At 32.5% G+C, this 22,126-nt stretch overlaps 1 protein-coding gene and 2 long non-coding RNA genes across 3 annotated transcripts; 2 read left to right on the forward strand and 1 right to left on the reverse strand.

The window, feature by feature from the left end:
• Positions 1 to 75: 75 nt before the first annotated feature.
• LOC150035032 (uncharacterized) lies at positions 76 to 10,802 on the reverse strand. Its single transcript, XR_016530536.1, has 2 exons — positions 10,531 to 10,802; positions 76 to 462 (listed from the first exon to the last, which is right to left on the reverse strand). It is a non-coding gene; the product is annotated as an uncharacterized LOC150035032 (long non-coding RNA).
• A 1,079-nt stretch (positions 10,803 to 11,881) lies between these two features.
• Positions 11,882 to 12,654, forward strand: LOC120082009 (uncharacterized). Its single transcript, XR_005483014.2, has 2 exons — positions 11,882 to 12,185; positions 12,268 to 12,654. It is a non-coding gene; the product is annotated as an uncharacterized LOC120082009 (long non-coding RNA).
• A 5,443-nt stretch (positions 12,655 to 18,097) lies between these two features.
• Positions 18,098 to 21,732, forward strand: LOC120081151 (BAG family molecular chaperone regulator 1-like). The gene is made up of 4 exons (XM_039035833.2): positions 18,098 to 18,375; positions 19,281 to 19,537; positions 20,125 to 20,271; positions 21,401 to 21,732. The coding sequence occupies exons 1-4, from the start codon at positions 18,189 to 18,191 to the stop codon at positions 21,626 to 21,628; spliced, it is 819 nt and encodes a 272-aa protein (XP_038891761.1). The 5' UTR covers positions 18,098 to 18,188; the 3' UTR covers positions 21,629 to 21,732.
• Positions 21,733 to 22,126: the final 394 nt, after the last annotated feature.

Consider the following 22,126-nt stretch of genomic DNA (forward strand, 5'->3'; position numbering starts at 1 on the left):
TCATACCCTTTGCACTGGGTGGGACTACAAATGGTTATATAACATGTTAGAAAAAGTATATCAATTGTGATAGTATATTGTAATGTGTTATCTTACTCGAACCCATAAATCAAACACATCATTCTCCGTGTCCACACAATTTAACTCCTCCTTCCACCTAAAACTATTACATGCATTACTCAACATCTCAACAATTGTTGTATATTGTCGCTTTAAGAATCTTGTCTTGCACTCAATTATCGATACCCCTATTTCACATTTAGGAACTTTCTCATGCAGTAGATGCTCGAGTTGCTGCAAATAACCAGGCTTTGAAATTTAGATTATCAGCTCGCCAACCACTCTCGACCAGTAACGAGTCAACCAACTTTGCATCTTCAAGCTTCAACCAAGTGTCTTTCTTGATTCTTTCACATCCTACCATTGAGCTTCATGCATGCGTACATCTAACTGAATTAAAATCTTGGAACATATAGATAAACAAATTCATGAGTATGAATTACATAAAACATATTTCATAATTCACACTAACCAACAAGCATAATATCATATAATTAGAGGTAGCAGATTGTTTGAGCTAAAATATAAATCCGAAGAAAGTTTCAATTCAAAGTAAAGAAATTTGAACAATAAAGTATTTCTTCACGATGCTTGTTTCTATGCATCGAACATTTGGCTCACCAAATCATCCCTAAAGTTGGTCCTATTCGTTAGACATTTCAATAAATTATATATTTTCATTGTCAAATCCAACATATACAAAGTTCGAATCCTATGGCACTTCGAATATTGTAGTTAGGCCTATCTCTCTAGTGACCAGGTTGTGAAGCAGGCAAGATGTCGTTATTATTCGACATTGGACCTTTATTTGGTAGAATGACTTCCCACGAAGTATAGCCCACCGACCCTTAAGTATGCCAAATGCTCGTTCCATGCAATTTCTAGCATATAAGTGTTTGATGTTGAAAAGTTCCTATGGATTAGTCGATGGATTTCCAGCACCACGCTATTTTTGAAAGGTGGAACCATTCTCCCCTATACAGTGACAAGAATCCCTCGACATTGGAATATCCAACATCACATAGGTAGTAATAACTTAGACACAGTATACATATAGTTAATTGACAAGCTATTTGCTTTTGAACACATAAAATGTAGTCTTGAAAGCCGATACCCTTGGGAACCTTCAATTTGGTAGGTCGAGAAATTGCATCCCTAAGTACTCTAGAATAGGCTACAGACCATTCCCACCCTGGCATCACAAATATGAGCTCTTCATTTGGAGAGCAGACGAAAAGCACGTTCGTAGCTATCTCACCCTTCCTAGTATCATATCAGGGTCGATCAATTGCACTTACATTCACCTTGATGTATGTGCCATTCAATGCACCTAGACAATCTTGTTTGAGTTCATACATCATAAAAAAGTAAAAAAAAAAAAAAAAAAATGTTTTCCTAGAAAAATACCTAGTATTTGAACATGTACGGATATAAAGTCGTTTTAATAACTCAAACCATTTTCACCTATTGTTAATGCATTCATTTGTGATGGGCTATAGTTTTTTTAGCAGTAACTCATGAAGTGATAGCACTATAGTAAGGATTAATTTGAAATCCCTTGAAACAGTTTCACCATACCGTGAGAATTTTCGTTGAACTAATTGATTCTTAATGTCGTGCACCAGTATGTGGAGGAAGATTGCCACCATCTCCTCGATGTCAACACACTTAGTAGGTGCCAAACGACCAGTTGTTCTAAGCATATTACAAAGGATTGTGGATGTCCTTTAATCCATCCATGTGCTTTCTAAAAAACATATGTCATTCTCATAAATAAGTTGAGAGAAGTTTAGCTTCCTAATCCGATTTCTAATGTATAACGGTTGTTTCTCTATTCCACGATAGTCATTTAATAATAGGGTTAAAGATAGTAACAGTTGGTGCTGGGAGGTGATAATGATTGAGAGGATGGTAAATATTTCTTCGTTTTTCTAATTAAGGGAAGAAAGACGTCAAACTGATGATTGATAGCTTCATGCACATCTGCAGCACGCAGCTGATTTGATGTGCTTAGAAGATAAGTTGATATTTCAGGATAATGATGACCAATTGATAAGCATGAAGGCTTCCACCACGGTGTAGTTTTATAGTTTTGTCAATGCTACATCATAGTTTTTTTCTTTATGTTTTTTCAGTGCATAGATGATTAGACGTGTTCGAATGTATGCCTTAAAGTCTCGTAATTAGTAAATTATTTGAAATAATGGAGGATTATTTTATATATGCAATTATCTATTAAAGAAAAATCCAAGGTTATTTTATATAACTTGAATAGTAGGTGGTTGACATACATGTAGATTATGTTCAAGTAATAACCTAAATGGCCTATAGTATATGAATAAGGTTGGGTGCCTTATTCTGGTGACACTACGGATACAACCCATTTTGTAAATGTTACAAGAGTTATAAGTGTTACAAACGATGTGATCCAAATCATTCATGTGGAGACATGAAAGTGAGAGTATGTTTGTATAAGACTGGACTACGAAATGATTAATCTCTCTTTATAACACTGTTAACTGAAGAGATTAATATTTTGTAGGATGACCATATGTAACTTGATCTCAATCATGAGTGAGTTATAAATCTTGTCTATGAGGGAAATCCTTGATTTGTATGGGTGAGAGTGGCCTGAATCACCGACTCAATAAGCCTACCATTTTGGAGATTTGTCCGAGTAGGGAGCTGGAAACATAGTTGCACATGATGAAATTTGCTCCTTCTCATCTTCAGAGTAAATAGATAAATTTCTCCCTTAAGTGCCTCTTTGGGACTTGGGAGGGATTTGTTTATGGTAGGATGATAAACATGTTGTTTATTAGAGGAATGGTGAGACTTAAGAAGTAAGAGGTAATTACAAGGGTTAAACAGTATTTTGACCAAGCTATAATTACGAATAATTCGTGAAGGGATGACTTACTAATCATTGGTTATATCCATGGACACAAAAATATTCTACAATGCGAAGAGTGTAGCTGTGAATTTTTAGTAAAATAACCCACAGTTAATGAATGTTGATTAATTTAATTAAAGAGTTTAGTTAATTTAATCTCATATCATTGGAGCTTCTAATTTATAGGTTCATTAGGTCCCCCTTACTAGTTCACTAAGGATAAAACAAGAATAATTTAGTTATGGATTAATTTGAATTGTTCGAATTAAATAAGAGAATATAAATTAATTGTATGAGATGCAATTAATATAATGTGTATTGATACATTCAAAATTAACTTTATATTATAAGAGGGATATATATTTCAATAAGATTAAAATATTAATTATATAAACGAGAATCATATGAAACTATAGGTTAAAATTAATATGAATGATATTCATATTAAAATTGGAGGTAATGAGAGAGGATTATGTTTGAATATGATTCCAATATAATTTTAGTTAAATATTTGATATTTGACTTAATGATTAATTAATTAATATTATTATTATTTATTTATTTAGTTATATTTTATATAAATTAAATAAATAAGTTAAATAAGATAACTCCCATGGGGAGTTATCTAATGAGTTAGTAGAGGGAAATTATAAACCCTGAAACTTCTCCCTAAGGATTCTCCGAGGTAGAGTGACTTGTGAAGGTTGGCCCAAGGTGCTTGGAAGCATGATTTACGTTGGCCTTGGGTAGTTTGAGGAGGAAGACTTGAGTTGACTAAGTTAATGTTAGGTATAATTTAGGAGGTTGATGCACACAAAGGTACTTAGCATGGAAATAAATTACTAAGTGTTGCCAAGAAGGGGCAACCATACATTGGAGGTAGTCCAATGGAAGAAGAGTGCATCATACCTCGAGGTAGCTTGATACGCCATGTGTGGAAATGAACAAGGAAAAGATAAGAGATGGTTGGCCAAGCTAAGTAAAGGTAAAGAGGACCATGCATTGAAAGAAGAAGCATGATCAAGGGAATGCCCAACTCATGAGTAGGAATCAAAAAAGTTGAGGAGTGGAGAAGGCTATCTTTGGATCAAAGATAAAGCATGAGACAACCACTTACACCAAGAAATGATAAAGGAGCAAATGGACGCATACCTTAAGGGAAATAAGTGTACTTGGATGCATAAGAACAATGAGGTAGATAAGAACCATGCTATAAACTCTAGTAGAGAAACCATGCTTTGAAAAAGTGTCCAAAAACCAAGAAAGGGGGAATTGGAAGGAAGGTGAACGCATGGTAAGGGAGACCATGTGGCCAAAAGAGGCCTTGAAAGGGAAATTTAGACACCATAAATTGAGTTGAGTTACTTGAGGAAACAAGGTCAAGTTGAGCATGGAAGACAACTCAAACAAGCTCTTATGCGTTGGGAAGTGTTGGGGTTAATGCCCTAAATCTCATAGGGTCATGTAGTTTGTAAACACTTGTATGAATAAACATTTTTGATTTATAATATATGATATTTTCTTCACATTATCTATGAAATAAATGATATTTTAGTTGCATTAACCACAAACCAATAAACTAAGATCCATGGTTATCGTTGTAACTTAAACATGTATGTGGAGACATACAAATGGATCTTGTTTAAGTGATAACCTAAATGGTCTGTAGTATATGAATAAGGCTGAATACCTTATCCTGGTGACACTACGAGTATGACCTGCTCTGTAGGTGTTACAAATGTTATAAAGTGCTACAAATGATCTAATCTTGATCATTCATGTATTAGACATGCAAACGAGGATATTCTATACAAAGGAGTTTGTATAAGACCGGACCACGAAATGTTTAGTCTCGTTTTATAACGTCGTTCATAATTGAGATTATCATTTCACTAGAATGACTATAGGTAACATGACCTTAATCATGTGTGAGTTGTGAACTCCTGCCTATGAGGGCGTTTCTTTGATTTGCATGGGTGAGAGTGGCCAGATTTTCTACTCAACAAGCCTACCATTTTGGGGATTCATCTTATTGGAGACCTAGGAACTTAGCTATACAAGATGGAATTCACTCCTTCCCCAAAGCAGGGGTAAGTAGATAAATTACTCCCTTAAAGGCTGATTCTAGGTCTTGAACAATGTGGTGCCACACTATCTCTTGGCCAGAGAGGGATTTAGTCATAGTGGGACTATGATCTATTGTTCATTAGAGGGATCAATGGTACTTAAGGAGTTAGATGTAACTACAGGGGTAAAACGATAATTTGGTTCTCCTGTACCTACGAGCAATTTATGAAGGATCATCATACTATTGATGAATATAATATAGAAATATATTTGTAGTGCGAAGAATGCAACTGTCAGTCTTTAGTGGAGTGCCCGATAGTTAACAGATGATGGATAATGTGATTAAAGAGGTTAATCAATTATTCATGTACCGTTGGAGCTTCAAGCTATAGGTCCATAAGGTCCCCTTGGTAGCTCAATGGATTTAAGTTGAGAATTAGTTTTTGGGTTAAGTTGAAATGTTCAAATTAATAAGAGAAAATTTGATTATATATGATATAATTGATATAATGTATTTGATACATTATTGTTTAATTGGAGGAACTAAATATATGAATATGATTTAAATATATTTTCTATGAATAAGATTCATAGTTATTAAATGTAATATAAATATGATTTATATTAAATGCCATAAAATAGAGAAAAAGAACTATGGTTTATATATTGTATATGATGCAATATTAAAACTATAGGTTATAAATATAATATGATAAGTTAGTTATCATATTTATTTATATTTTATTAATTATTAGATAATTAACTCATTTTTCTTCATAACCACTCTTAGTGGGTAGTTATTTAGTTTAATGGCAAATTTGGGATAAAATGAAATTGATCTCAAATCTCAAGGAATACACACGATTGCTTGAGAGACTATTCAATAGCCTTGTTATCTAAACGATCGAGTAACTTGTCTATGCGATAAACTTCGTCGTCTACATGACTACGTTGTTGTTTACTCGATCGTCTTCTTCCTCCAGACAAAACTTCCCCCCTAACCAAAATTAACCAGAGCCCACCACTCCTGGATTCTCACACCGAGAATGCCAAGGTTACCAAGTGGTAATGTCTGGTTGGTTCGAGGATTGAGTTGCTGCTTGTTCAAGAGGAGTGTTCGAGTTGTTCATTGCATTCATGAACGAGTTTGATCGAGGGATTACTTGAAGAAGGGTTCTTCAAAGGTATAATCTCTTGATCCTTTGTTTTTATTTCGAAAACATGCTGTAATTTAGGATTTATGCATAATCTGTTTTGTTTGACTGTGAATGTTTGAGTTCAATCACAATGAGATTTGGATGATCCGCTTTTGCTCAAAGATTCTCTGGAAATGGAGTTCCTTCAGGAAGTTGTGAAGCAACCATGTGTTGGAGAGATTACCATACGTTAGGGACAAGGAAAGCAATGACCAAGGAAATGAGGTATGTTATAGTTGAAGAAAGGTTACTTTGGAGGAGAACTTGGCTTGAGGAGGAACAAACCATGTGCTAAGTTAGGCTTGCCATGGAGGTTAGTCTGGTTTCGAAACATGTCGATGTTGAAAGGAAAGGTGCAACCATTGCGTTGGGCAAGTTCCCATGCATTGGAGATGTAGTGTTGGTCGGTGCAAGACACAAAACACCTAATCTAAACATGAATCCTATTCATATTATCAATATTTAAATATTTTATACTCTCCAATTTCTTTTAATTTTAACAAAATTCAACATTTAATTATATCGAATATAACTATCTAAACACTAAATTGAATTTGAGCATTTCAAATTCAAACTCTAATTTTGAATTTGAACATTTCAAATTCGCTCAATATTCTAATCCAAGGTGTAATCTTTTAAGAGCTAGTAGAGGGACCTTATGGACCTATAGATCACGAGCTCCAATGATTTGAGATTAAATGGTTAAACTTTTCATCGAGACATACCACTATAGCTTTATGGTTGCACTCTCCTCATTATAGATATATTTCTGACCACTTGATTTAACCATGATCAGTAAGTCGATTCATCACATGTTGTTCGTATTTACAGTTAAGTTAAAATTACCATTTTATTCTTGCAAATACATCTTGCCGAAAGGACCAATGAAGGGTCCTTGAGCAAAAGCAATGGATTGTCCCTGAAGGAACTCTTATCAAAGAGTACCTTTGAGTGAAAGCAAGATCATTCCAAACTCATTGTATTAACAAAATTACTGCATTCACAATCAAACAGACTAGATATGCATTTAATAACAAATTACAGGCATGCTTTTAGACAACAAAGAGAGAAGATACATACCAGTTGAAGAACCCTTCTTTACAAAAATCTTGCTTTCGTTAAATGGACTGCACCTCTCGCTCTCATTGAGGTCGTCCACGTTATCATCCACCAAATTGTTGCATCGTCTACCAACAAACAGACTTCTCACGAACACGGCAACAAGGAAGACTCGTGTTTAGTTGCCAACCGTTGAGGTTAGAACCCTGAGCAGACTGCCGGTGATAAGCCGGAAAAAGGTGAAGATGATGTCAAGCATCATGCCCCTTATGCCCTGGGCGACACACATACCACCACTTGGAACCCTCGATATTCTCGGAGTGAGAATCCAGGAGGTGTGGGCTCTGTTGGATTTGGTAGAGGGAAGGAGGAAGAGATGATCGTTTCCCACGATCAAGCAAGTGGGAGATATCGGGAGTCTATCGTATAGACGATGCTTGATCGTTTAGGTAGAGGTACATGATCGTATAGTAAAAGGAGCGAGATCGTATAGATGATCATTTAGTAAACGATCAAGCACACGATCGTTTAGAAAAAAGCTAGACGACCGTTTAGTAAATCCTATGCGATCGTTTAGTAAATCGCACACATGTATACGATCGTGTAGAAACGTTGAGCTGTCGTGTATGCTCTCGGTTTACTATGCGATAGGCACTATACACAATTCAGTGAGCTAATGTCTGATCCTTTGCAAAATGAAAACCATTTTCATTTTATCATTCAGTTACGAAAACTGAAAGTAACCTCCCACTATCTCATTCGGTTACGGAGAAAAAAACAACACAATTATCCTATAATTGTTACATTAAAAAATAAATATATTCATATTATATTTATAATCTGTGGTTTAATATCACATCATATGCAACATATGAACCATAGTTCTTTTCTCTTCCACTAGATATAAATCATATTTATATCATTTTCCTCCAATTAATGTATCTCATACATCATGTCAACTATATCATATATAATTGACCGGTTCAATCATATCATATATATAGTTGAACTCACTTTTATCAATTTGAACACTTCAAACTGCCCCAAAACTGATTCTCAACTTGAATCCATTGAGGTACCAATGGGACCTTATGGACCTATGACTCGAAGCTCCAACGGTACGTGAATAGCTGACTAAACTATTTAGCAATGAGATCCACCATCCATTAAATGCCAAACATTCCATTAAAGATCGACAACTGCACTCTTCTCACCATAGATATATTTATGTGTCCATCGGATATAACCAATCAACAGTACGTTAACCCTTCACAGATGCTCATAAATATAGCTAAGCCAATTTATCATTTTGCCCTTGTAGTTACATCTAACTTCTTAAGTACCACTGATCCCTTTAATGAACAATACAACATAGTCCTACTATGCGTGGACACCTCTTGAGCCATGAGAAGGTGTGTGACGTTACATCATTCAAGCCCCGGAATCAGTTCTTAAGGGAGCAATCTATCTATTTACCCCTGCTTCGGGGAAGGAGTGAATTCCATCTTGTGTAGCTGAGTTCCCAACTCCCAAATCAAACGAATCCCGAAAGTGGTAGGTTTGAGTCAGTGATCTGGCCACTCGCACCCATGCAAATCAAAGGACTACCCTCAAAGGCAGGAGTTCCCAACTCACTCAGGATTGAGATCATGTTACCTATGGTCATTCTAGTGAAGTGAAGTCTCTGTCATGAATGACGTTATATAACAAGACTATAACATTTCGTGGTCGGGTTATATACAAACTCTTTATATAGGACGCCCCCGCTCGCATGTTTTCACATGAATGATTAGGATCAGACCATATGTAACAAGTCACAACACTTGTAACTATTCTACAAAGCAGGTTGCATCCGTAACGTTACCAGGATAAGGTATATCCATATACTACTGACCATTTTGGTTTTCAATTAAGACATGATCCACCTGTATGTCTCCACATACATACTTAAATTACAAACGACAACCAGGGATCTTAGTTTATTGGTTTGTTATCAAACAATTAAAACATCCAATGTTCCATGGATAAAAAAGAAGAAAATAACATATATTATTACATCACAAGCATTTGTTCAAAATTATGTTTACAAACTACAGAACCCAACGAGAGTTTAAGGCATCATCCTCAACAGTCCCAATTTCCAAAATTTTACAGAAGACAATTTTACAGAGAAAAGAAAACAAATCATGCATTTAATTTAAAAAATACAACATGCCTACAAAAGGAAGAATTAGGGTTTAAAAACCCCTTACATTTGAAGACCTTCTTCATGTAAAATACCTTCTCTATGCAAGTCACAAACGACAACCAAAAGGCCAAATGGGATACCACCAATTGGAGACCTCGGTGTTCTCAAGTAGAGAACTCGAGTGGTATGGGCTTTGGTGATTTTGGATTTTTGTGAGAATGGAGAATTGCGAGGAATGAGTCAAGAGAAGAGGAAAAGAGAATTTCTTCTTGGGAAAATTACAGAACAATTCTATCTCATTTCTCTATTTTGAAGGAACAAGAAGAAGACCCTTATCTCCACCAACTACCAAGGACTCCCCTAAAGATCTAGCTGAAAAGAAAGCTATAACTAATGCTCCCTATTCTAAAATGTATGTGATGGTGCGCATTAGACCTGACCTAGCCTATAGTTCAAGTTTGGTTAGTAGATACAAGAGTAACCCTTGCAAAAATCATTGGGAAGCTACTAAGTGGGTATTTTGATACTTAGTGGGGTCAATAAACAGAGGTCCATTATATACAACTCCTAATGAACCTAAAATAATCCTAAAAGGGTATGTTCATGCAGATTTTGTAAGGGATAGTGATAAGAGGAGGTCTCTAACAGATTACTCCTTTATGTTAGGAAGAAACCTCATAAGCTGGAAGTCTCATCAACTATTGAGACAGAGTTCATGGCAGTACCAAAAGCAATTAAAGAAGCAATTTGGCTACAAGGTTTAATTACTAAGCTAGACTACACACAAGAATCAGTAAAGCTATTATGTGATAACCAGAGTGCAATCTATTTAACAAAAAATAAGCAATACTATGATAGAACAAAACACATTGATGTAAAGCTATTCTTTGTTAGAGACATCATAGAGAAAGGAACAACCAATATACAAAATGTTAAAATAGAAGACAATGCAACTGATTTCTTAACCAAAGCCTACCAAGTGTAAAGAATAAGAGTAGTTTTGCTTTCAATTTTAGAAAAAAGAAACAATCAATAAATATTTCTAGAGAGGGAGCTGTGAAAGAGACATCTTATCTGAGTATTTTTGTAATCTTGAAGTCTTTAAATGAAAGCTTGAAGATCTATTCAAAAGTGGATATAGGTGGAGCTAAACATCGAAACACTATATTTTTGTGTGTCTTATTCTTTTCTTCTTTGATTTTCTAGTCATGCGTGCTTGAAATCTTCTTGAGCTCAAGATCTTCATCAACTTGCCTGAAAAAACGAAGAACGAAGGAAGGTAAGTAAAGAATAAACTTGGCCCTAAATTTTTAGCAACCTTCCGTCGAAATGGAAATGAAATGAGAAACGTGGCATAAAGAAAATCACATACACAACAAATATTTTAATGCTTTTGGATCAGCTCAGCATACATCTTTTGGGCTTGTGAATTCAACTTTCTTTGGGCCCATTTTTTATCAATCACTACAAAAAGGTTTGTCTATTTCGACCATCTTTTATTTATATATATATATATTTATATTTGTAAGAGGTTTGAAACAACTTTGAAAAATACATCCACTTTACTGGAAGTTATGAAAAAGCATTGAAAACCTTTGAAAACCTTTTGAAAAAACATTTAAAAAATATCTCCATTTTATCGAAGGTTATAAAAACATACTTTTAAAAATTATACATTTATCGAAGGTATTCAAAAAAACCTTCAAGAAAATATTTTCATTTTACCAAGGTTATAAAAAAATCTTTGATAAAACTATATTTTTATCGGAGGCGTTCAAAAAACTTTCAAAAAATATTTTCATTTTATTGGAAGGTTATAAAATCATTTGAAAAAAATATACGTTTTTTCAATGGTATTTAAAAGAAACCTAAACAAATATATTAATTTTACTGAGGGTTATAAAAAAAACTTTTGAAAAAATTATATAGGGTAATTGTTTTAAATGATAAAATTATTGAAAATAATTTTAAATATAACAAATGTTATTGTCTAACAATGATAGACAGTGATAGCCATCTAACAACGATAGACACTAGAATAGAGCTTTTTCTCGTGTTTTTGTGTATTTTGAAATCAAATTTTGAATATTAAGTTTAGAGATTAATTATTGCAATGGAGTTTGTTGATGGAAAAATTCGACAAGCGAAATCATCTACATGCTGTCAATAATAAATTTATAATTTTCAGAAGAGGTTACTTGAAACAATTAAAAATTAACACATGGGTATGATATTTACCACAGACACTCCAATGCTTAATTTAGTATTTGCACAAAGGTCAAGACAAATAGTTTTTAGGCAAAGTACGACTGTCATCCTCTATTTATAATAGATTTCAGGAGTCTTCCATATCCCTTTAGGATTTGGAATCTACTTCCTTTACCTATTTAAATATCGAACACTTAAAGGGATAGATATGAGTCATTATGGATGTTCTAGAATGGAGGGCCGATTTAGATTGGATACTTGTGAGGAATTATTGACCTCAGCCTCAACTTGGCCTCGACTTCCAAGGTTGAGGAAGACAAAATGGTCATAAGATCCCAATTGCCTTGGTCTTGACCTTCCAAGGCGAGGTAGGTGAAATGGTCGCGACAGCCCATTTGGCCATGGCCTCGGCCTTTAAGGCCAAGATGGGCAAAATAGGCATGGTCCAAATTTTCTTTTCTCCCTCAAACTCTCGCCCGCTTCCTACTAGTTTTCAGTCGGTTTTTGGGATAAGGTAACTCCCTTGATTTTACTCTCATCTTTCTCTTTCACCGGTTAATAATTACCCGTTTTTTGGTTTATGGTCGTTTGTGTAGTTTCAGAAGAAATGTTCTTTAAGGGAATTGCAGAGATTGGATTCGAGATTCCAATTTTAGGGCTTGATCTTTTCAGACCTCTTGAGAAACCTGCGACTCTTCCATCTTTTCCCTCAACTGATTTAACATCTCCTGCATTGTGACCATTGATCCCTTTCAGCTTTAACTTGCTCTGGGTTTCTTCGAATTATCGCCTTGCAATGCCCTAAACATCGATTCTGTTCATGTGACGTTGAGTCCTAAAGATTAAATAACGCATAATCCCTGTGTTACAGAGATTTGTATTCTATTCAAATTTGGTTTATCTTGATCACTTGTAATGAGAAATTTTACCAGATTCTATAGGTGTTTCGGCATGGAACAATTCAAATGTTCAGTTCCTTAAAACCTGAAACTTTTTTTGCCTCACCAACTTCCTTAAAACCTGCAGAAAGAATTATGATAATATATCTTTCACTTCTTTTTCATTAATTGGATTTTGGGGCACATTAGAATTCAGCAAATCCAATATTTTATAATATTAGTTTTTGTTTATTGACAGTATTATAAGAGTTAAATCTAAAGCTAAATTTGACTTATCTTCTTTTGATAGGTTTGCTTTCTTATATAGAAAGAGATCGGATGTTGGTTGGAGATATCTCTCGGGAGATATTAGATTTAATTTCTAGGCTTTAGAATTATAAAAGACCAAATATAGATGATTTTGTGTAGCAGTCGGATGAGTTTTAAGAGAATATGATTTATCATTCTTCTATATTGATGCCCGCTTTTGACTCTTGGACTTGGTTCTAAAATCTTGCATACATTTTGTAAGAAAGGAGACAAAGTTGAACTAGTTTGATGAGAAAATAACTTGCGCCACTTGACAATTTAATGCTCTTTTGATTTAGGTTTTATTTTTGTGATTTCTTTTACAAAGGATTTACAATTATTGATTAAAAAAAAGTACTTATGGTAGGCTTATTGAATTAACTTGCGCCACTATTCAAGTCCCGAAATCATAACATACATAAACTACTCATCTCCTTACCTTGTATGGGAAGAAGTTAATTCTATTTTGTGAAATTATCTTTCTTGCTCTCTATGTGGTCAAGTCCCTATGCTAGGCTTATTGAATTAACTACATAGTCATTCTTAGTCATGCAAATCAAATGACAAGCCTTCATATACATGAGCTCATAACTTATTCAGGATTAAGATCGAGTCACATTTAATCATTTTGTGAAATATTAATCTTCTCCATTAATTAAGGTATTAAGAGAGATTAAATACTTTGTAGTCTTATCTTATACAAACTTATTGTACAAGATACCTTCAATCACATGTCTCCACATTAACGATTTGATTCTAATCACGTGTAACAATTACAAACTGGATCATAGACAACTTCTAGATATTCTAGCCTCGACTTCTTTGGCTTATGAACTCCTGGAGCAACATCTTGTTCCCATTTTTAGGGTTGAGACGTTTCCTCTTGAGTCTATTGGCTTGAACTTCTTATTTCTTGACTTGATTACTTTATTTCGATCTTGTCAACCCCAATTTGATCCTTAATTATTCTTCCAAAGCGCTTGTAACATATTGAATTATTCAATTCTTACAAAATAGATAGTAAAGCACATAAGAGTAACAAACTAACTTGAATTGAGGACATTAAATAGCATATTTAAAGTGCTATCGGGAAGGTTCTAATAGTCATATAACAATTAGCCATTCTAACTAGTCCTCCAAAGGGAAATTAAGAGGATGACAAGAGTAAATTTGCTCTCACATCACATCAAGGTTATACCAGATGCTAAAACGTTTGAATAAGATGTTAAAGAAGGACGAACATCATCGAAAGATGGAAATCAATCAATGATTGATGATCCCAAACATAACAACGTAACCCATTAAAATTGGGTAAGTCTCAAAGTTTATCTTTATTCTTACACCATTATCCTAAAGTAATGACCTAAATTCTACATGCCAACAGTTGGGGTGAGATACAAATATCATCAATTCTTTTTCTTTTCTTTTTTTTTTTTTGAAAAAGATCTAATGTCGAGGGATCAACAGATGCACTCGAATATCTCAACCAGGTTGATACATTCTTAACGCCCTCATCATGTCCTGATAAAAAAGAAATCCATCAATAAGAGAAATGTACAAAGACAATAAATAGAGTCAAAGCACCAACAAACAAAAAAAAAAAAAAAGGAAGGAGGCTAGAGAAAAGCCATCAAATTAAGAGTTATACAAACAACATCATAGTTACAAAAGAGATTAGATTTAGTAGTCTAAAGGTAGGGTTGAGCACATCTTCCCAAAGGTGACTTGGAGGTTTGCCCACATCTTTGAAGGTCCTTCTATTTCTCTCCAACCATAGACACCAAAAGCAGGCACCAATCAAATTGCTCCATGTGACTTTCTTCTTGCTGTTGGGTTTAATATGTGTAAGAACATATAGCATATCATCCAAAGAGGTAGGTAGATAGTGTTTAGCAGCAGAATTAAGCCTATTCTAGAAGTAGTTGGAGTAGGAGCATTGCAAGAAAACATGTTAAGCGGATTCCTCAGCATTCCTGCACAATACACACCAATTCGACTTGAGCATCATGTTATGTGAGCGCACTTGGCAATTGTCACTCGTATTTATGCCTGTGTAGAAGAGTCCAGACAAAGAAGAAGATGTATTTTTTAGCTAGAAAGGCAAACTAAAGAGATTGAACATCCAACGATATAGAAATAGGAGACGCATCCTAGATTAAGATTTCCATGGATTTGACACTAAAGATACCATTAGCCGAGAGCATTCATTTAACCTGTTCCTTCCCAACATTCGGGTCGAGATGAGGCTATTCATTTGTAATCTGAGTCTAGATATTTTGTTTGTGAGACAATAGGGGTTTACGGAATTTGGGGTTCCACACAGCATTGCGCTCATCTCAAGCATCTTGTACAGTAATCACCCTATCTTCAATCACGGCATAGAATTTGGGGAGATGTTGACTGACAAAACCATTCATAGCCCATTCATGAGACCAAAAAAGAGTGTTGTTACCCAACGAGGTTGAAAGTGGATTGTACCCTAAGTTTGTCATCGAGGAGGATGACAGTTTAAGTGGGGGAGGATGTCACAATCTAACTTTGAGATAGTAGATTGTGACCCCACTTGTGTAGACAGTGCAGTGGTGACACATGAGTGTCGACACATCTGGCAAAGACAGAGGACCAAGAGAAGTATCGTGATGCGATTGAGGAGACCCTTTGTATTTTAAACTTCACATTCTACAAGGATCATGAATTCTAAACTTCACATTCTAAAAGTACTCTCACTATAGAGGAAGGATAAAGTTTTAAACTCTATATATAGAAGATGACTAGATTACTCAAATGTGAGCCAGACATCTAGGGAGTATTTGGGGCAGAATAAAAAACCTATGAATCAAATGCTTGGGGGCTTATTTGAGGGATTCAAAAGTCTGGGAATCATAAATGCCTGTGTTTTGAGGCGCAAACATGGGTTTAGGTAATCTAATTTTCTTTGCCTATTTCTTAGTCGTTTACCAATGATGAAGACAGTTGATCGTTCACCAAAGTCAGCTGACAGTTGCCAACGGTCATCGACAACAAATGATAAGAGATAGGAGATTTCTCAAACCTATGACATTCATTAGAAAAATATATATTCCAAACCCATGAGTTCGGTTTCTTAATCGTGAGAATTTTATTCCAATAGCCCAAACATGGTTTGGCTTCAAATGCCAAACCCCCTAATTCCAAACCCATGAGCCACATACCCTCTTAATCTTTTTTAATTCCATGGATTCAACTATAACCAAAGAAAAATATAATAGAGATCTCTTGTAAATATTTCAACTTTGTATTTTTCCCTCTCAGTTCTACTTTGAAATTCTTTCTAAAGTGCTCTCAAGGCATTACAGAAACTATGGTAGAAAAGAAATATTGACAAATTCTTCTTTCTAATTCTCATTGGACATTGTAATTTACATGGACTAAATCACTAATATAACAATCCATATAAGTAAAATAAAATGGTTGTTAGAGACATTTCAAGTAGAACCCCATAATATAAAAGGGTAAAATAGAATGGACCTTATTGCTTAATCTTACAAAGAATGTAAGGAACATAAAATAAAGAAAGTTTTTGGCCTTTGGAATGGAGATTGCAATGGTATTTTAGCTTCTATTTAAATCTAGAAGGATTCAAAATGGGAAATGATCTTCAATTCTTCATACAATGACACTTGGTTAAATCTTCAACCTCTTCTCATTGTCGAAGCTTTTAAAAAATAGAAAATATAGAACTAAAAATTAATAGGTAAAACAACAATTTTTTATCCCTAAACTTTCATAAAATTAACAATTTCGTCTCTAAATTTTAGATAGTAATGATTTAATCTTAGTACTTTCAAATACATAACAATTTAGTCTTTGAATTTTAATAATTAGGGTAATTACAATGGGTTGCATTTTTAGAATAATAACTAAAAGTCTGTCCTGTTAGACTTCTTCTTTAATAGACTCTTACCAGTAAAGCAATGTGATCCATCAATAGGCTATCTAAATTTTACCATATTTGTCATTTTTCTACATTATGTTATATCTGCGCTAATACTTAGAATCTGATTGTTATATTTGCAATTTCCCTCATAATTAAGTAACGATTTAGTTCTTATACTTTCATCAAAACTAAGTGTCAAGTTTTATTACATTCAATTTTATCTTTATAATTTATAATAAATTTAATTCTTGATCATTTTATCAATCTACACTTGTAACAAATTTCATTAATAATCGTACTAATAGGTTTCATGATAGGAGCTAAATCATTACAAATTATAAAGTGTAGAGATTAGATACTTTCTAGTTAAAGTTTAGAGATTAAATTATTACTTTACGAAAGTTTGGGGACCACAAATGTTTTCTTAACCAAATAAATAGTTAGAAATAATTGTAAAATTGACAATAATACCCCTGAAAGATGACTCTTTGAAAATGAGACAGATGCCAACTGTATGAAGATTTTTCTTAGCTGGAGAGCTGGCTTCATGTTCTCATTCCAATTTTCAACTTCTGATTATTGCTTTTTTTCTCCCTCTTTTTGTCAAATTAATTGAAATTTCTGGTGGATTTAATAATTCTGCTCCACTTTCCCCCTCTTTACCTAATGCAAACAAAAAAAATCCTTAAAAATATATTTAGAGAAACTCACATATAGAAAAAATACCAAACTATTTATAGAAATAGCAAAATAAATAAATAAATAAAAATATTGATAGACAATAATAGACTTATATCAATGATACCCAATTTCTATCACTAATAATATCAATGATAGACTTGTATTAGTTTCTATCACCGATAGACACTGATAGACTTCTATCTATTAGTTTCTATTACTGATAAACATTGATAGGTTTCTTTCAATATCTATCAATTTCTATCATTGATAGACAACGTCTATATGTGATAGACATTATCACAACTATAACTAAATTTTGCTATTTGTATAAATAATTTTTCTTATTTTTCTATTTTAAAAATCTCTATACCTTTAATTCAAATCTCTTATTTAACTCAATTTATGTCTCTTTTTTTTTTTTTTCTCATTCCCTTTTTATTAAAATTGGATTCTTCCTTCCCTCACTCAAACTAAAAATTGTTCTGTAGCCATTACTCTCTCACTTTCCCTTTTGTCTTCACATTCCCATATTCTCTATCTCAAAACTTTCTCATAGTTCTTTGTTGTAAAGCAATGAATCAAAAACAGAGTTCCTTTTTGTGATTCCATGATTGAACTTTTGGCAAACCCAAAGATTCTTTCTTCTTCCTATGGGTTTCCTCTTTGTTTCTTAATAAAATAGTGTGAAAACAGAGAGAAATATTGATCAAAGCAGCAAAAATCAATAGGTTATATGATCAATATGGTTTCAATTGAAAATCAAAGCCATAGAGTTTCAGAATTGGAAATTAGGCCTGGAGGAATGTTGGTTCAAATGAGGGATTTGAATTCAAATAATCCTTCTTTTCCCACTATCAAAGTTAAGGTCAAATTTGGCTCTTCTTACCATCATATTCAAATCAATTCCCATGCAAGCTTTGGTAACACTTTTTTCTTTTCATCTATTGAATTTGTTCATTTTGTTGTGAATATGATTCTGAGTTCTTCATTAGTTATTTGTTTAATTTCAGTGATAAATGTAAATTCTTTGTGTATGATTTCATATATTGAACATATATTTTGCCATGTTAAGAAATTCTTGCATCTATGATTGTATGCGAAGTTTTTTAGTAAAACATTTGTATAACATTTCTATTTTGGAATGTCTGTATGAGACATTCTGGATTAGATAAAGTTGGTTGAAACTTACCTTTGGCTCATTTTAAAAATAGTTAGATAAATAAATCCCCTTTTGGGTAAAATTCAGGCTAAATTGCAATATTATCTTGATCTTTCATAAATGTTTCAAACATTATCCTTTGAGTAGAATTTTATTAGAAGATTGAATAAAAATTGTGACTTGGAATAGGTGTGGCGATACTCCAAATTTATGTTTTAAGATCACTACAATATCATCTAGGTCATCTCAACTTTTTTTCAACGTCTTATAGTGAATTCTATTCTAAATGTAGTTTTGAAATGTTTATAAAAAAATGGTGGATAATATTGTAAATTTTGTAAGTTAAGAGGTGGTTTTTTTGAGCCTAAAAATTTAGGAGCATAATCATTCCGTCAATTTAATTTGAAATGGGATAATTTCATATTATTTTAAAATGTATATTGTTGAGTTATAATATAAGGAATTGATTTTAGTAGTGAGAATTTAGTCCTATGGTTTGATAAAAAGAGCAGTTGTAAATATAACAATCAGATTCAATATATTTGCAGATATAGCACAATGCAAAAAAAAAATTACAAACATAGCAAAATTTAAATTTTTGCAGGTGAATTATTATTATTATTATTATTTTTGCAGTGTTGTTAAATAAATGCAACATTTTTGTAGGTGAATTAAAAAAGTTGTTGGCAGAACCAACTGGGTTGCACCCAGAAGAGCAAAAGTTAATATACAAAAACAAAGAAAGGAATTCAAAAGCTTATCTAGATGTTGCAAGAGTAAAAAATGGCTCAAAAATTGTGTTGATTGAAGACATTTTAAGCAAGGAAAGAAGATGCCTTGAAATGCTTAGTAATAAAAAGTTTGAAAAGTCCTCAAAGTTGCTAAAAGAAATAAACTTGGAAGTGAATCATCTCTCCCAAGAGGTATGTATAATGTATATGTATATATCAAGTTTGAAGGGTTATTATAGATTTGGTCCTCATAGTTTGAAATAAAAAGGTTAGAATTTCGTTCCTATGATTTTAATAGTAAAAATTTAGTCTTATGGTTTGATAAAAAGAACAGTTGTAAATATAGCAATCAAACCCAATATATTTGCAGATATAGCACAATGCAAAAAAAATTGCAAACATAGAAAAATTTAAATTTTGTTTTCGAAATCTATCAGTGATAGACCATATCGCTGGTGGAGGTCATTAGTGATAGATCATATCACTGGTAGAAGTCTAACAATGGAGTCTATCACCTGATAGACTTTTTTTATACTTGGATTTCTTCAGAAATGTTGTTGTACAATTAATTATTATCTTTGAAAGTATTATCCAAAGCAATTACCCTTTGATGAAATCTTCGTAAATAGTCCATACTGTAAGGATTATTTAAGAGGAGTTTATCAAACCATATGACTAAATTTTACTTATAAATTATAGGGACTAAATTCTAATTTTCTCCAAACTATAGGGATCGATTTTTCAGTTTCAAAACGAGTTTTTTCAATTATTTTTGATAGGTTGGATCTTTTCATGTGAAAGCTTGTAAAGAAGGGAGAGTATCAGAAAAGGAAGTGGATGATTTGACTGAATTGCTTATGAGAAAATTGATTCAATTAGATGAAATTGAAGTTGTGGGAGATTTGAGACTACAAAGAAGAGAACAGGTAATCAAACCCTTCTACTCAATCTTTCAAGTTCTTTTCACAATTTGTAGGCCCTTTTCATGATGATTTTATTTTATTTTATTTATTTATTTATTTATTATTTCTGATTTTAAAAACTGTACTAAAAATTAGTTTTTTACTTTTCAAAATACTTGTGTTTTAAAAAATTTGTGGCAACTTTTCAACCACAAAAATCTATATAAATATTTGGATAACTAACATTTACACACATATAAACTTTTATTTTTTTAGTAGATTCTTGAATTTTAAAAATGTTTAATAGAGTTCGTGAATCTTCAAATTTTTATCGTCTAATACGTCTTCTCTTCTTCTTCTTTTGTAATAGATCTCTAGATTTTAAAAATGTTTAATAGAGTTTATGAATCTTCAACCTTTTGTCTAATGGTCCTAATATATACAAAATTTTAAAATTTTAATAAGTCTATTTGATTTAAATTTGAGTTTTATTTGTAATATATCCCAAACTTTGGGTATTGTGTCTATTGAATCATGAATTATTTTTAAAAATATAAGAAATGTTAAATTCTTATTAAATATAAAATTAAAAATTAAGAGATCTAGTCTTAAAACAAAAATTTGAAAGATTTATTAGATACTATATTGAAAGTTTTTGATAGACGTGAATTTTAAAGTTATAGACTAATTTATTATTGAACCTTCTATTTCAAGTATTTTTTTTTTTTCAAATCGATTATTTCAAATGGGTTTTAAAAATGTATTTAGTCATTCATTATTGTTTTTCTTTCTTTATTTAAAAAAAATCATTTGACCAACAAGAGCATAACTTAACTGGCATATTCCTTGTAGTATCGACCTCGAGATCTGAGCTTTGATATGCACTCTACACTTTAATTACAATAATTTTTTTTTAAAAAAAAATCATTTGGTAGCAATATTTAAGGGGACTTTCAAAGATAGAAAAATAAGAAAAACAATTTATACAAAATAACAAAATTTTAATCGTCTTATCTTCTAATTGAAGTCTATTAATGTCTATGAGTTTTTTTTCTTTTTTTCGAAAGGTTCCTAGAAACAAAACACAATAACACACAAATCTCATACAATTTTATAATTAATTTCCAAACTAAATCATTTTTATTTGGAAAAGGTGAGAGAAGTTCAAAAGCAAATTGAAACTCTTGACATGATCAAGCTACAATATTGTATCACTCTCACTACCAATAATGGAAATGCAAACTCAAATGAAGATTTTATTTCCACTACAAAGGGAAAGCAAACTTTGCAGCCAAAGCAACAATGTTTGAGAATAGTGAAGGAAGCTTTAAGGAATTCTGAATCAGTTGTAGTGACAACAAAATGGGAAACTTTTGATTAGGAGTAATATCATCATACTTAAAGTTACAAAAATTTTATGTGAATAAATCATACAATTATATTATCAAAAAGAATTTATTCAATACACATTAGACATATCTACTACCTTTTGGTTCTTCTCATTTTCATTTTTCTTTTTTCTTTTTCCTTTTTTTGCCCTTGAAATAATTGTTATATAATAATTCAAAGAGCCCAAAAAGAAATATCAAATACAATATTGGAATGAGAATGGATTATGAGATTATATGCCATAATGGGTATTAATAAAGTGGAGAGTGTATGAATTTATATCATTGTATCCATTTAAAACTCTAAACTTTTGTATTAATGTATCAATTCATCTTTCAAATTTTGTTTCAAAATATCACGTGAAATTTATAGTTCTATCAAATTCCTAAAATTTCACAAGTGAATTTAATTTTAGACATACATTATTCAGATAATCTAGGGAAATTTAGACACATTATTAAGATTATTTGTAGAAAATTGCTCACATAAA

This window comes from Benincasa hispida, chromosome 7 (assembly GCF_027475165.1).
Source record: "Benincasa hispida cultivar pf3 chromosome 7, pf3_genome.v1.1, whole genome shotgun sequence".
NCBI lineage: Eukaryota > Viridiplantae > Streptophyta > Magnoliopsida > Cucurbitales > Cucurbitaceae > Benincasa > Benincasa hispida.